Consider the following 13,661-nt stretch of genomic DNA (forward strand, 5'->3'; position numbering starts at 1 on the left):
CAGACTGGTGGAGGAGGAACAGGTCTGGGAAAGCACCTAACATTGGAAGTCTAAATATATTAACTACCAAGCATTCAGCCAAATTGGGAAAATGGTGTTTTAACCCTGAATGCTAAGGATATATCTCTATGTACGCCTCAGAGGGGGTGACTCCTGAGAACACCAGTGCCCGGCTTAATGCCAGACACTGTACCGGAGAGTGGTGGGGGAATAAATTCCTGAAACTCGGTCCAGTGGATGTCTCTGGATTGAACTAGCGCAATAAAATCCGTACAGTTTGTCAATAACCTTTTTTTTCTTTGCTAAATTATTCATGTAGCATCGCCCTGGGGAACTGGGTGATTTTTAAGACACTAATTAAATTACTTAGGTTAGCTCATAGCTTGAGGTATATAAAAGCCGTAATGCGGAATCTTGCCCAATAATGACATCTGTCTGGTGCAGTGATGGAGCCAGGAACAGTTGTGTTGGTCGTACAGTCTTTATAGTGTTCATATCTGAACGTGGTTTGTACGGAGGCGATGGGACTAGATTGGTTTTGTTTTGCGTCAGGATCCTTCTGACTTTTTAATTTTAAGTGTGAGGTGTCAAAAAGGTCACCACAGGGAAAGGCTGGCTTAGGGCAGGTATCGGTTCATAATAGCACTATTATTTTTTATTTATTTGATGTCAGTTTGTAGGAGACTGACAGAAGGCAGCTGACAACCTGCTGCAGAAAGGTGCAAATACAGAGAAAAATCCCCCAGAACCCTGCTGTGAGCCAGCAACAGAGGAGCTATTCCAGTGGATCCTAAACTTTCTCAGTTCAAGGCACCCTTAGCGTCTCCATAATTTTTTCAAGGCACCCCTAAGACAAAATCATTACAGAGTAGTCCCTGGCCTTACTTACCACCGGCCCTGGCACCCCAGTAAGATTGCAGAGGCACCCCAGGGATCCGTGGTGCACAGTTTGGGAACCACTGAACTATTCTAATCATACATAAAATGCAGAATTCTTAGTTACAAACATTTGCAAATCCGTGATAAGCCACCCGCCACGTCAAGGTGCATCTGCTAATAGGGTGGTCCTAACTCTTAACAATGAGGGTCCCTATACTGGGTCATACAGTCATGTGTTTTAAATAGAGAGCTAACTTACCAAGAGGTACCCCAAGAGCCTCCAACTGGCAACCCCCATCAGCTACTGAGACCAGACCTGTCTCTCAAACAACAATGCAGAAATAGAATTTGCTGAAATGCTTGTAACTGAGATTTCTGCGTTTTATGTATAATTTAGAATAACAGCTCTTTTACTGGTTCACAGCAGTGTGCGGGGGGATTTACTCTGTATCTGTTCCGTTCTGGATAACCTCACCCTTTCAAGCGCCTCTTGTGAACCTATAGATTGATTGAGCAACTTCCACTTCTGTAAACTTACTGAATAAGATGGCATTATTATATTCAAAGTATATAACCTCTTAGGGCCCTGTCCCACTAATGCTGCATTCAAAGTATGTTCGAAAACTTCAGGAGCACATTGTGTACATACCCACAACAGGTTAACACAATCAGTTACACCAGCATTTTGCTGAATTCTTCCAATGCATCTGAATGACCCATTCATTCCTATGTGGTTGTGCACTACCTAGTCACCCCATTGAAATGAATAGACTTTTAAAATGAATGGGCCACTGATATAATGGAACTACAGAGCATCAGTAGAGATTCCCCTTACTGTAAGCCAATCAACTTGTAGCGAGTGGGGGAAACTGCTTGTGAATTGTTGAGTGGCTAAAGGGAGTTTCTATCAACTCCGATCAGTCCTTCTGGGGTGGCCATGCTGTCTGATGTAACTTTTTATTTTACATATACATGTGTGTATCCTGCACTGTGGGTTTTTTTTTTATGTAAGTTTTGTTTTACGTTTTTGTTCTACATTCTGTCCGTACTGCAACGCATGTAAGCTCTGTAAAACAGGGTAAAACCACCTTTAAGTACAGAAAAAGTTGTTTTGTTTTTTTTTTTTGACATATGCTTATGTTCTATAATGTTTACTGAAAGAGCTTTTTGCCCTTCACAGAAAGCAATGCCACCAAACTCTCCTTTTTACAGAACTTAGATTGGTAATGAAATTGCACAACAAGGAATTACAGAACAAAACACGCCACAATTTATTTGTCATACAAATTATTTCATTAACAAAATAAATGGAAATATCACTGGAAATAAGCAGCTTCCACAAGCACATTATTGTCTTTCAGAATTCCAAATTTTAATATATATATTTCTTTTTTTTTACCATAGTGTTATCACAAAATATAATTTGACACAAAAATATAAAGGATAGTCTTTGTTCGTTGTGTTAGAGAGTTCCTGCCAAAATGTCTAGTTTTTCTAGCGGATAATAAAGGTGGATAAAAAGAGTGTACTCGTGGGACTGATTTGAATGGTACTTAGCCAGAAGTTCCCTCTAGATGGTGCAGTTTAAATTAATTAAAGTGGTTTTACACCTACCATTTAATTCACTTTTTTAAACAGCACCCCTGTTTCCCCATCCAATCAGAAGGTGGCAGCACCAGACTCCTCCCACTTGCAGCAGCTCAGATTTATTTTTTTTGTTTTCCCCAAATGGCCCCAAGTTCCTTACCGGGCCCCTCCATCTATATACCGAAACCTGTACATAATCTGACCAGCAGACGTGGTTTCAGCTGATAGTAAGAGGTGGAACAGTGGTGAGCAATAGTATAGTATTAGATGTTGGGAACGGGAGGGGTGTTTGATAAAAGTTAAAAATAACTTTAAGGCACGTATGGATTGATGCAAGTGTCTGGAGCAGAGAATTATCCAATCGGTGTCCTGCAGCAGCCCCCAGATTATATCTCTGATCTGCAATATAACCGTCAGGGAAGTTGTGTTCAAAGACCTTACAATCTACAACTTTAGGGCACAGTTGCTAGGTGGGCAATTTAAATGTGATCCTTCCCCCCCAATTCAATACTTAACCCTTCTATAACAAACAAAAGGGGCTTCAATTGGCTCTTTGGGTCTAATTTATGGGACTTTTATTGTGTCCACATGTTTAATCTCCATCCTGGGGAGATTCTCGTGGAAGCCTGCTGCCTGAGAAAACCTGCTCTCCGGATGAGAATCACATGAGACATCACGGGCGGGGGCAGCGTAATATAATTATTAGCTTAGAAAAAAAAAAAAAAAGAGTCTTAAGTCAAAGAGAAGTGCCCCCAGGCCCCTTGTATATTGGTTGCATTCCATCAGCTCCTAAACTATTACACAAGCACGTGTCCCTGAATTAGAGCTGGGACAGCAGCTGAATTTAAAAAGGAAATAAAGAGTACAACAAACACATAAAAACCAGTAACGTAATAAAACTGTCCATGTGAATTAGCAATTAAGAAATATGACTGAAGCTGTCAATGCAAAATGCTCATGTGCGGATTACCCAACGAGCAGACAATTCTAGAACACTCGCTCTCCTCAAATCTCTGTTTTGACCTTTTTTTTTTGTCCTACAGTATTCATGGAAACCGAACTGAGCTGATAAAGTGAAGAGTATGGAGGACAGTTGCTTGAAGTCAGGTAGCTACCAAAAGAGCACATTTCACCTGAAGAATCTAAAGCAGGTCTGGCCAACCTATGGCTCTCCAGGTGTTGTGAAACTACAAGTCCCACAATGCTTTTCCAGTAAATAACCAGCCGATAGCTGGCAGGGTATGATGGGACTTGTAGTTTCACAACACCTCTAGAGCCACAGCTTGGCCAGGCCTGATCTAAAGCATACTGGCCAACTTTTAAAATGCCCGTCTAGAAGATCCCAAACGGGAGATGTGCTGGAGGGGGGGCATGACAGTGCAATTCACTTAATAATGGGCCCAACCCTGCGGAATAACGCCGTGATTACGCCATTCGCTGCAAATCACAATCACACCACCACGAATCCCCCGTCCCGCCCACATCACCAAGGAAGTGGCCAAATTTCGGAAGGAATTCCAGAAATTCCAGTAGGCAAGTATGAACTAAAGTTCTGTCAGGGAACATTGCATGTGCACAGTTCAGGCAGCCATTTTGTGATCTGAACCAATACCAAGAGAATGCAGCCATCGGTTCAATAGGTACTAAAGATAGCAATGAGGCACAAACACTGTCCTAGGGAATTAATATCATATTCACATGAGTTTGGTTCAGCCCACAAAAATGGCTAACAAACACCGTGTGAAGGTGACTGGTGGGACAGTCTGAGAGGACATGACGTGTGTCTTTCTTCATATGAAACCCTGAGATTTAACTGCAGTCCTCTGCTAAGAATCCATATCGCCACAGCAGTGCTATACCGCTTATTGTTTAAACAGTACTTATGGTCTGCACACAGAGAAGGCAGCCATTTTGTGGGCGAAGACAACCGTTTGAGATAATGCAGACCGTCAAGTCACTAGGAACTAGAATGCTCCCCATCAAGTCACTAGGAACTAGAATGCTCCCTATCAAGTCACTAGGAACTAGAATGCTCCCCATCAAGTCACTAGGAACTAGAATGCTCCCTATCAAGTCACTAGAATGCTCCCTATCAAGTCACTAGAATGCTCTCTATCAAGTCACTAGGAACTAGAATGCTCTCTATCAATGCACTAGGATCCAGAGACATCCTAATGACGTTATAGGCTACATTCTCATAAATATTGGTTCAAACACAGTGTGTAGGCAAAAAAAGCCGTATAAGTGGACTGTGCTTACAACTCACTTAAAAACAAACATAATATTAATAGTCTAAAAAAAAAATTACCTCACAAAACAAAGCAAAATATCTAAAAGTGGCTTCTTAGATGCCGTCAAGACCCCCATCAGCAGTCCGGATTCATTTGACGGTTTCAGCAGCATCATATATTTCTGTATCTCTCTATACATCACACTTATCGAACAAAAAAAAAAAAAAAAAAAAAAAGTAATTAGGGAAGACCCTCCACCCTGTAAACAAATTAAACATTTTCCAAGAGATGATTGTTTGTTGTTTTTCCCTGTTGCGAGTTGATTGCACCCACACAGGAATTCTTCACAGCCAGTGCATCAAAAGTAAATGAATAGAAAATAATAGTTCACGATTTCATCAATAAATATGCCCACTGAGATGAGACTGAATCTCCAACGTGGGTTGCACAAGAAATGGAGGCTGTCAGCCATTTTGAGCAGTGCCTTCTGCCCTGGTAATCACTTATGGCGAGACGCCCTTCACGATTTTGCAGTCGGTCGAGGAATTAGAAATTGCTGGGAAGTCGTAGCCCTGCAGAGAGAGAAACCAACGCGTTTATTATTATGGCTTTCTTTGTCACAAACCATTCATAACTGCACGTAAAACTAAATGGAGGTTTTAGTAACTATGAAAACCAGGTAACACAGTTTTTGTAATTAGAATATTTCCTACTGTGGCCATTGATAAAGCTCTAGGGGTAAATGTATCAAGCTAAGTGTTTTCCGGTGGGTTTCAAAAGTGGAGATGTTGTCTATAGCAACCAATCAGATTCTAGCTATCATTTTGCAGATTGTTCTAAATAAATGATAGCTAGAATCTGATTGGTTTTTCAAACCCACCGGAAAACTCTCAGCTGGATACATTTACCCCCTAGAATCCAAAATATCCTCCGAGTTCTGCGTCCTCGTGCTTTCCTGTGGTCACGCAACTGTGGCGGTGGCTTCTCATTTGTTGTACAACAATTCACAATAGGGGTTGCGTTATCCCACGACAACATAAGGTTTCATATAAACGAATACAATACGATAGCATAGGACATAACAGGTCAGCGTGCCGATACACTTTGGGGCCGCATAGTGCAGCCCTTTAACCTTCAGAATGGCCACAGATTACCATTAATCTCAGTAATACGTTAAAACAATACATTTAATCAAAGAAAGAAATACCTATCTGTAATAATCTATCAGCAGGCATATTAAACAAGTGTTACAAGCTACAAAAAAAAATAAACGTGACAAGCTGGGGGCCGCAGGTGAAGGCTCAGAGGGCCGTCTGAGGCCCATAACTTGTATACAAAGATATAACTCTGTATCATGCTATAAGAATTCTGTGCTGCCAGTGGTGTAGGGTATTTACATCCCTGATCCACCATAGATTGTATTAAGTATTCATGAGAACATCCCAAGTGTATTCCTACTGATACAGCCACGTGACCACTAGGAGGCCTAGTCTGCCCCTCAATACAGTACTTAAACCTACATTGTTCAATCACTTTATTTCTTCTATATAATGTAGGGTAATAGCCTAGGCTGCCGAGCGATGTCCAGTGAGCAATACACACAGCTCGGTGATATCACACCTGAGATAAAGGTGAATTACACACTGGGGTCAATCTGGGCAAGAGCTCGAACTCCCCCCCCCCCCCCCCCCCCCCCATGTCCCAAATCAGGCAGAACAGTTCCAATTTAAAGGGACTGTCCCGCCGCCCTGAGGTCTTTTGACACAATACCAATATAGTTGGGAGATAGGTAAATGCAGAGTGACCAGGCGGCAGGTGTGCACAGCGCTGAAGTGGTGTTTTTAGGGGAGGGTAAGGGGAATACGGGGGTGACGCGGCACTCCCCACACCCCCTTTTTGTGTGTTTGCTGCCGCTGCTATGTCCTTGCAACCATAAATGTTGCAAGGTGTGCTGGAACAATTCTTGAAACTGAATCATCAGTATCATACATATCAGTACTTACATCTCCAGATGATCATTGGGGGTTCTGTGAAATTAAGACATAAACAAATGTTTACAATGCTAATAAAAAAAGACAATGGTGATAGAATACAGCTTGTATGGAGAGGTATGTGAGCACTTCCATGATTTTGGTATCAGGGTTTTAAATCATTTTGAAATTACTCTTTTACGCCAGTCAGGTAAACCTGTGGCTGCTCCGGTATTGTAGAACTACAAGTCCTGGGTAACCCTGCCAGCTCTCTATAGGCCTATAACCCTTAGTGCCACGGGTTGTGTTGCTGACCCCCCCTCCCACATAAACTGTTCTTATCTTTATTTCATATCGGGCCCCATCTCCCGCACATCACTGTGAGCTGCTATGTCCCCCCGCAGGCTCTTGTGCTTTCATTTTGGAAAGGTGTCTGCAGATATGTACAAATACAATAATTTACGTGTTGATCTATGGCCGATAATGGCATCCTCTCTTATATTAATGTTACTCTGGGCTGTCAGAAACAATCATAGACCAGGATGGAGATAGTTTAAAAAGATGTTCAGCTCTTCTCCCAATGGAGATTGAGAGCTGTGGACTGTCCCTCAAACAATCCAGCTAATCGCACTGCGGGGGATGAAGCGAACGTAACTTTCTCCATCGCAACGGCACCCGGAAGCAACTCGTAAGTAGATTGTAAGTTCTTAATCAATATACATGGAATTACAACAGTATCTTACTCATAGACGTCTCCATTTTTCATCCTCCGGTAGTGTTTCGCCAGCTTCACGGACACAATAATGCTGGGAATGAAGAAGATTGTGCACCAGCCCAGGCTAAACCAGAAAGCATTCTGGGAAAAAAAATAAAAAGATTCATCAACTGGTTTTATAATATTCACTTTAGTTTAAAACATAAAAAAAGTTAAGATTCACTCGTCACTTGAACCAATATTTTGAAGGATGCAGCCTATCCATTTGCTAGGAAATTTCAGCATCACTGAGGCATGAGAAACACAAAGTGCCTCATGCCTCAGGTCGGTCACTGCTTCCTAATGAATGGATAGGTTCATTTAGAAAATATCTGCACATGAAATGTTATCTAGTAGAAAATATAACGTTACCTTTCTATGGGGAAAAAAAACACCACATCTCTGGGCTGTTCACACCCTAGATCTAATGACACGCCCTTCCTACGAGTCACATGATTGCCATGGCAAATAACCAAATTACCAACACATTCTGTAGTAATCTGATTGTTTAACAAGTGTCATTATGTAAGCATCTCCTTGTCCTTTTATGTCTGAAATTAGGAAAGGTTTTCGTGAATTTACGAATTTGGTATTTCTGCAAATATCACTGTGGTCACCAAACTAGTTTGTGAAAGTGTCTGAATTTAGTATACAATTGTCCTTTATCCTCTTCCTGACTGGGGGTCATACCGTAGTGACCAGACCACATGTCGGTTAACCTGGCAAAAATTTTGAGGTGCGTTTGACTAGAGTCTGAGCACATTATTGCATTCAATCTTCATTCCATGTGTACCCTGTTTAACCAATCATATCATTGGAATGTTCTCAGAATGTTCACAGCACAGCCAGTCACATCGTCGGAATGTTCACAGCACAGCCAGTCACATCGTCGGAATGTTCACAGCACAGCCAGTCACATCGTCGGAATGTTCACAGCACAGCCAGTCACATCGTCGGAATGTTCACAGCACAGCCAGTCACATCGTCGGAATGTTCACAGCACAGCCAGTTGGAATGTCAGAACGTTCACAGCACAGCCAATCAGATCGTCGGAATGTTCTCTGCAGATGGAGAGCCACTTGTGAGATTGTTAATGTGGAAAGGGCTCCATATGTCATGATGTGAGGATTGTGTCTCAGTCATTTGGCCAAGATACAGTGTTTTACTGACCTAGAAGGACCTGACAAGCCCTCTGATTACGGACAATATACCCTGATCCTCTGGCCAGAGTGCTGGCAAGAAAATCCCTTGCTGCTATGTGCCCCCAGATTAAGTACAGGGGAGCCTGAAAGTGACCCCATGAGATCATTAGAGCAATGACCCCCAGTCAAAAGCATTAAGAATGCACAGGTGTGGCCAGCATTCATCTTTGTAGACCGAAAAACTCTCACAGACATTCTGCAACAAATGTGTATCACAATAAAAGAAAAAAGCACACATATAAATGTGAGTTGTGGAAATTGTATATGTCCAACTAAACAATACAATACAATATATAAAATATACTTACAAAAGAGTCCACAAGATACTGACAGACGATGACTTCTGCAGAATCCAGAGCTCCGGCAACAGGCTTACACCGAGCTAGATTTGTGGTCAGCTAACAAGAGAAGAGCACAAAGGTATTCAATTTACAACACAAGACAACTACACAAGATCACACTCCGCTATGAAGCAGCCATTTTTTTCTTAAGGTTGAGTAAAACAAGTCCACTTTGTCTAAAATCTCCTAATCTGGGAGAGTAGACATCTAAGTAGAGGAGAAACAAGGCAACTGGTCTGCAGATGGCAGTCTGGGATGATGGACTGTCTGTCCCCTATAAGTTAGCACCATACGCTGTCGCTCTGAACTGTCGCTCATTCCTGGCAAAAGGTTTCTTATTTTCTCACCAGACTAGGCGGACATCATAGGTAGCAATCATCTTTCTGTGGCACGAATGGTTCTGTTAAACCAGTTTAACAACAACAACAACTACAACAACAACAGTTAATATTAACAAAGTTACTAAACTGTCCTATTAGTATCTTGAGATGACCTTTTATTAACTTTGCAAAGCTCAGCTAATTTAACAAGTAAACCGATAAGCATTAGGAGCTAAATTATTTTTATTAATCCTCGTTCGTGCCTATTCTCTGTTTACAAATAATATCCCGTTTCTCTCTCTCTACAGTGATGTTCTAAGGCTTACTTTTGAACTGTATCTATATTTTCAATTTTGGATTAGCTTACCATTGGATTTGGAAGAAAAGATTTTCTAGAGGGGTAACACAGTTTCCACGATTCAAAATTCAAAAACACAGAAAAAAAAACTAACACAAAGAAGAAAAATGTACATAACATTATTCAATTCCACTATATGTCAACACTCACCATTGCCTTTGCCCAATTAATGTAAGATTCAAAGTATCCTAATATCGTATTTAGATATGCTCTTGTCTCCTGTGTATACAAAGTAGAGAACATATTTAGCAAACTACGCATGGAATTTTAAAAGAGGAAAGCTAATGTTTGCAAATTATTAAACTATTTGGGGTATCATTTCTGACTGACAAATGATCACTAGGGAATATATTCATTGAAAGCAGCAGAACAACGACTAAAGAATTTAAAAATCTTAAAGCAGCAATCCCATGAAAACAAATCAGGTGTTAAAACAAATCACTGTGCCATGCATTATGAAGAATGTTGATATATACAATTTCCCTTGCTAACTTTCTTCAGGCTTCTATTAATGATCTATGATTCTGGACTACCATGGCAACCACAGTCACATGGTACATGATGTAGTGAGCAGAAAGGCTTAGGGATACCCCTCTGAGCTCTATTTGCAATGAGACATCCTCCTTCTCCTCCCTCTGCCATCACATGATAAACTGAGAGCTGTGAGCCTGTGTCTGGCAGCCATTTTAGTTTGTCAGAGAGCTTTTGAAATGGAGATAATGAGTTGTAGGAGGATAGCACAGAAAAATCAGATACATGCTTAAAAAGGTACTTAAAATTGCTATTTAAAAGAAAAATAAATACATACTTTATGTCAGAGCGCTGCTTTAACAATATTCATGTTATTAGTCATTAGTAACTTTAAATAAATAATATGGCACAGCTTACATCCTTTACAATGCCAGACACATTTGTCTCAACATATTTCTGAGCGCTGTCGATGTTTGCAAGGGTTACATTCAAAGATCCCTGCATAAAAAACACATTGAAAAGGTTAATTACCTTGAATGCATATACACAAAGGGCTAGTCACAACACTCACGAACATACTGGTAAAATATTTAGAAATTTTTAGGAATAAGAGATACCTGGCCAGGGGCGGTATGCTGCGTGGCATAGCACAGTTTGGGTACCCATGATAGTCCCACCACTATATCCGACATTACTCTGATTTATGATTACAAATTGTATTAGAACAATTGATAATAATACAGAAAACCTTTTCTAAATATGGGGTTTAAATGTGCTATATCATGGCAGCCAAGATCGAGTCTAGATAAATTTAGGGTTTTGTGGCCAACACAACCTTTTTCCTGTTTTTAGAAATGCCCCAGTCATCCCAGATTTGTTTTTGGCTTTAAATGAATCTTGTACTTACCGGCAGATCTTTAGTTTTTGCTTGCAAGTTGGAGATACTTGTATTCAAATTTTTCTGGAAATGTAAAAAAAAAAAATATATATTTTTAGAAATATTTTATTTCTCCATCACAAAGCTATAAGATGAAACGTGAAGATAAGTGAGAGGGTGAAGACAGAAGCAGTAAGTATTTTAGTGTAGAAAGGGGACTGGGATTAGTCAAGGGTAGTGGGGAAGGGGTTAGAAGAGGTGATATTGGAGGAGCATAAAATTAAAAATGGCGGAAAAAATTATCAAAACGGATGTTTAGGAGTCTTCCATACAAAGTAGATGAACTACAATTAATGATCTTAAGAGAGTTAAGATATAGCGGGCAAAACTGAAACTTGGCCGGCTGAAAGTTATAACTGGATAGTGTATTTGGATTGGAAGAGAGGAAATATAGGAAAGGCAGAGAGGTTTGTCTATATGTAAAAACCCTCTTAAAACTTGCCCTGTATCTGAACATTGACACTGTAGAGTCTTTATAGGTAGATACATGGAGAGAAATAAAATAAAAGACACCAGTAAAGTACTAGTTGTGGTTTCTTATTAGCCACCCCATGAAGTTGTGTTCACACCGAAACGCGCAAGGTAAAGTTAATTATGATGGAGGATCCCCAAAGTTTATAGATATGAATTCTGGACAAGATTCTAATTCTTGAAAGTTCCGTTGGAACTTCCAGCGAGACGTGCGGAATCACTTGGGAGAATCTATTAACAAGAATGTGGAGACATTTGGATACACAACACCGCAAGTATAACTGCTAAAGTCTCCCGGATTCATTTCTTTAAACCTTAGAAATCATTACGTGCTTTGGATCTTTGCTGTGTAACAGACACTTGTGTGTTTTCATTCAACTCCTGGTTTCCTAATTTTATAGTTTCCCCACAGTTAAAAAAACTTTCACACTAATGAGATTCGTGACTGCGCCACGTAGCAATTTGAATGTCATTTATGTTTATTTGATTGTTCATTTTAGTGGATCCATAGCATTGTTTAGGATTATGAAAATTCTAATTATTATCGATTCTCAGGTTTAGAGCCATGTTTTTGTTTTAAGCATATTTGTCCAAACTAATTATCAAAACTGATTTTATTTTACCAGACATTTATGGCTGTTTCTACTTCCTTGTTTTTCTCAGTTACCTAGTATAAACAATTGTACTGTAAGTTAATTACTACAAATTCAAAGGGTAGTAAAGAAAAAAAAAAATGTGACCCTCCTCAGGGGCGTGTCCAGATAAAAATTGGGACAGTGAAACTAGTATTTCTGGTCTAAACAAAAGACAACTAAATTTTGTGATGGAAGAATCAACTAGATCAGAAACTCTCCTGGACTCGGTATTATCTAATAGAACAGAGATTATATGTAATGTACAAGTGAGGCGGCGATTAAGAAAACAAAATGGTAACATTTCACTCGAGTTTCAATAAAATGGTTTGTATGGGAGTTAGAAAAACTATGTATTTTAAAAGAGCAAAAGTTTAATCAGCTCAGAGAAGCACTGAAGCGTGCAGACTGGGGATGTGTGCTCTTAAAAAAAGAAAAAAAGAGCAGATAGCCCAGATGGGACATATTTTAAATATTTTAAATAATTCCCGTGCAACCAAATTCCTATGGCAATAACATTACTAGAGATAAATGCATCCAATGTGGTTAAATAATAAATTACTGAAAGTGATAGGGGGAGCATTTAAATAGTTAAAACTAGAAAGGAGTGAAAATTCTTTACAGAAATACAAGGGATGTTGCCGCATGTGTAGAAAAGGAAATGGAATTAGCAAAGACTGAAGCGCAGACAAGGATTGCACAAGATAGCAAGTCTTATTCCAAAACATTTTCAACAGCAAGAAAAATAAAATGCTAAAAAGGAAAATTATTGTAGACCAGGAAGAGAAAGCTTTTTAACATGTTTTTTTTATCTGTATTAACAAAGGAGGAAAAAATAGCAGGAAATAGGTTGTATAGCAATAATCTATGCACATCATTAACTGTTACTTGTCTGATACTGCAGGTGGAGTTATGTATAAAGAAAATTAAGACAGATAAAGTTTCAAGACCAGATGGCATACACCCATGTGTGCTGAGGGAACTAAGTTCAGCAGTTTATGGACCACTATTTATTATAAATATGGACTAAATAACTGGGTCAATGCCAAAACACTGAAAAAAAAGCAAATGTGGTACCATTAGCAATATACAAAACAACATTGGAAGCAGGCAATTTTAGACCTGTGAGTCTGACTATTGTGGGTAAATTATTTCACAGGTTTTTGAGGAATGTGGTTCTGAAATATATTGTATAAAATCATTTGATAAAGAGTACTAGGTCTGGTACAAAAAGTATATACATAGGTAGATCAAACAGTTGAAGGATATGAGACATGATATGGCTTACAGCATCTGTTTTGCATGGTTAACAACTGTGAAGGGGGCGTGAGGATCGTAAGCACATGTACAATGTTTAACTGCGCATGCGCAGTCACACCAAGTCACCCCACTGTGTGTGCCGACTCAAGTTGGCACGCACACAGTGGGGAAAGATGCCAGGGTTGATGACATCATCACCCCTGGCCCCCACACAGCGTCCACATGTGTGTGATGAATCGCCACACACG

The 13,661-nt window shown here is 39.9% G+C and overlaps 1 protein-coding gene across 2 annotated transcripts in view; it reads right to left on the reverse strand.

Annotated features, from left to right (window-relative positions):
• Positions 1–2,126: 2,126 nt before the first annotated feature.
• LOC142160858 (prominin-1-A-like) overlaps positions 2,127–13,661 on the reverse strand; it is a 78,510-nt gene continuing 66,975 nt past the window's right edge. The window contains exons 19-26 of one of the 2 annotated variants that reach the window (XR_012693322.1): positions 11,021–11,074; positions 10,531–10,611; positions 9,793–9,861; positions 8,932–9,021; positions 7,411–7,523; positions 6,701–6,724; positions 4,598–5,269; positions 2,127–4,551 (exon numbers count right to left, since the gene is read on the reverse strand). Coding sequence is in view for 1 of the 2 variants with exons in the window: in XM_075215894.1 (XP_075071995.1) it covers positions 5,218–5,269; positions 6,701–6,724; positions 7,411–7,523; positions 8,932–9,021; positions 9,793–9,861; positions 10,531–10,611; positions 11,021–11,074 (483 nt within the window). In the remaining variant the exon portion in view is untranslated. Of the gene's footprint in view, positions 5,270–6,700; positions 6,725–7,410; positions 7,524–8,931; positions 9,022–9,792; positions 9,862–10,530; positions 10,612–11,020; positions 11,075–13,661 lie in introns of both variants that reach the window. The other variant, XM_075215894.1, reaches the window with a different exon arrangement.

This window comes from Mixophyes fleayi, chromosome 6 (assembly GCF_038048845.1).
Source record: "Mixophyes fleayi isolate aMixFle1 chromosome 6, aMixFle1.hap1, whole genome shotgun sequence".
NCBI classification, from domain to species: domain Eukaryota; kingdom Metazoa; phylum Chordata; class Amphibia; order Anura; family Limnodynastidae; genus Mixophyes; species Mixophyes fleayi.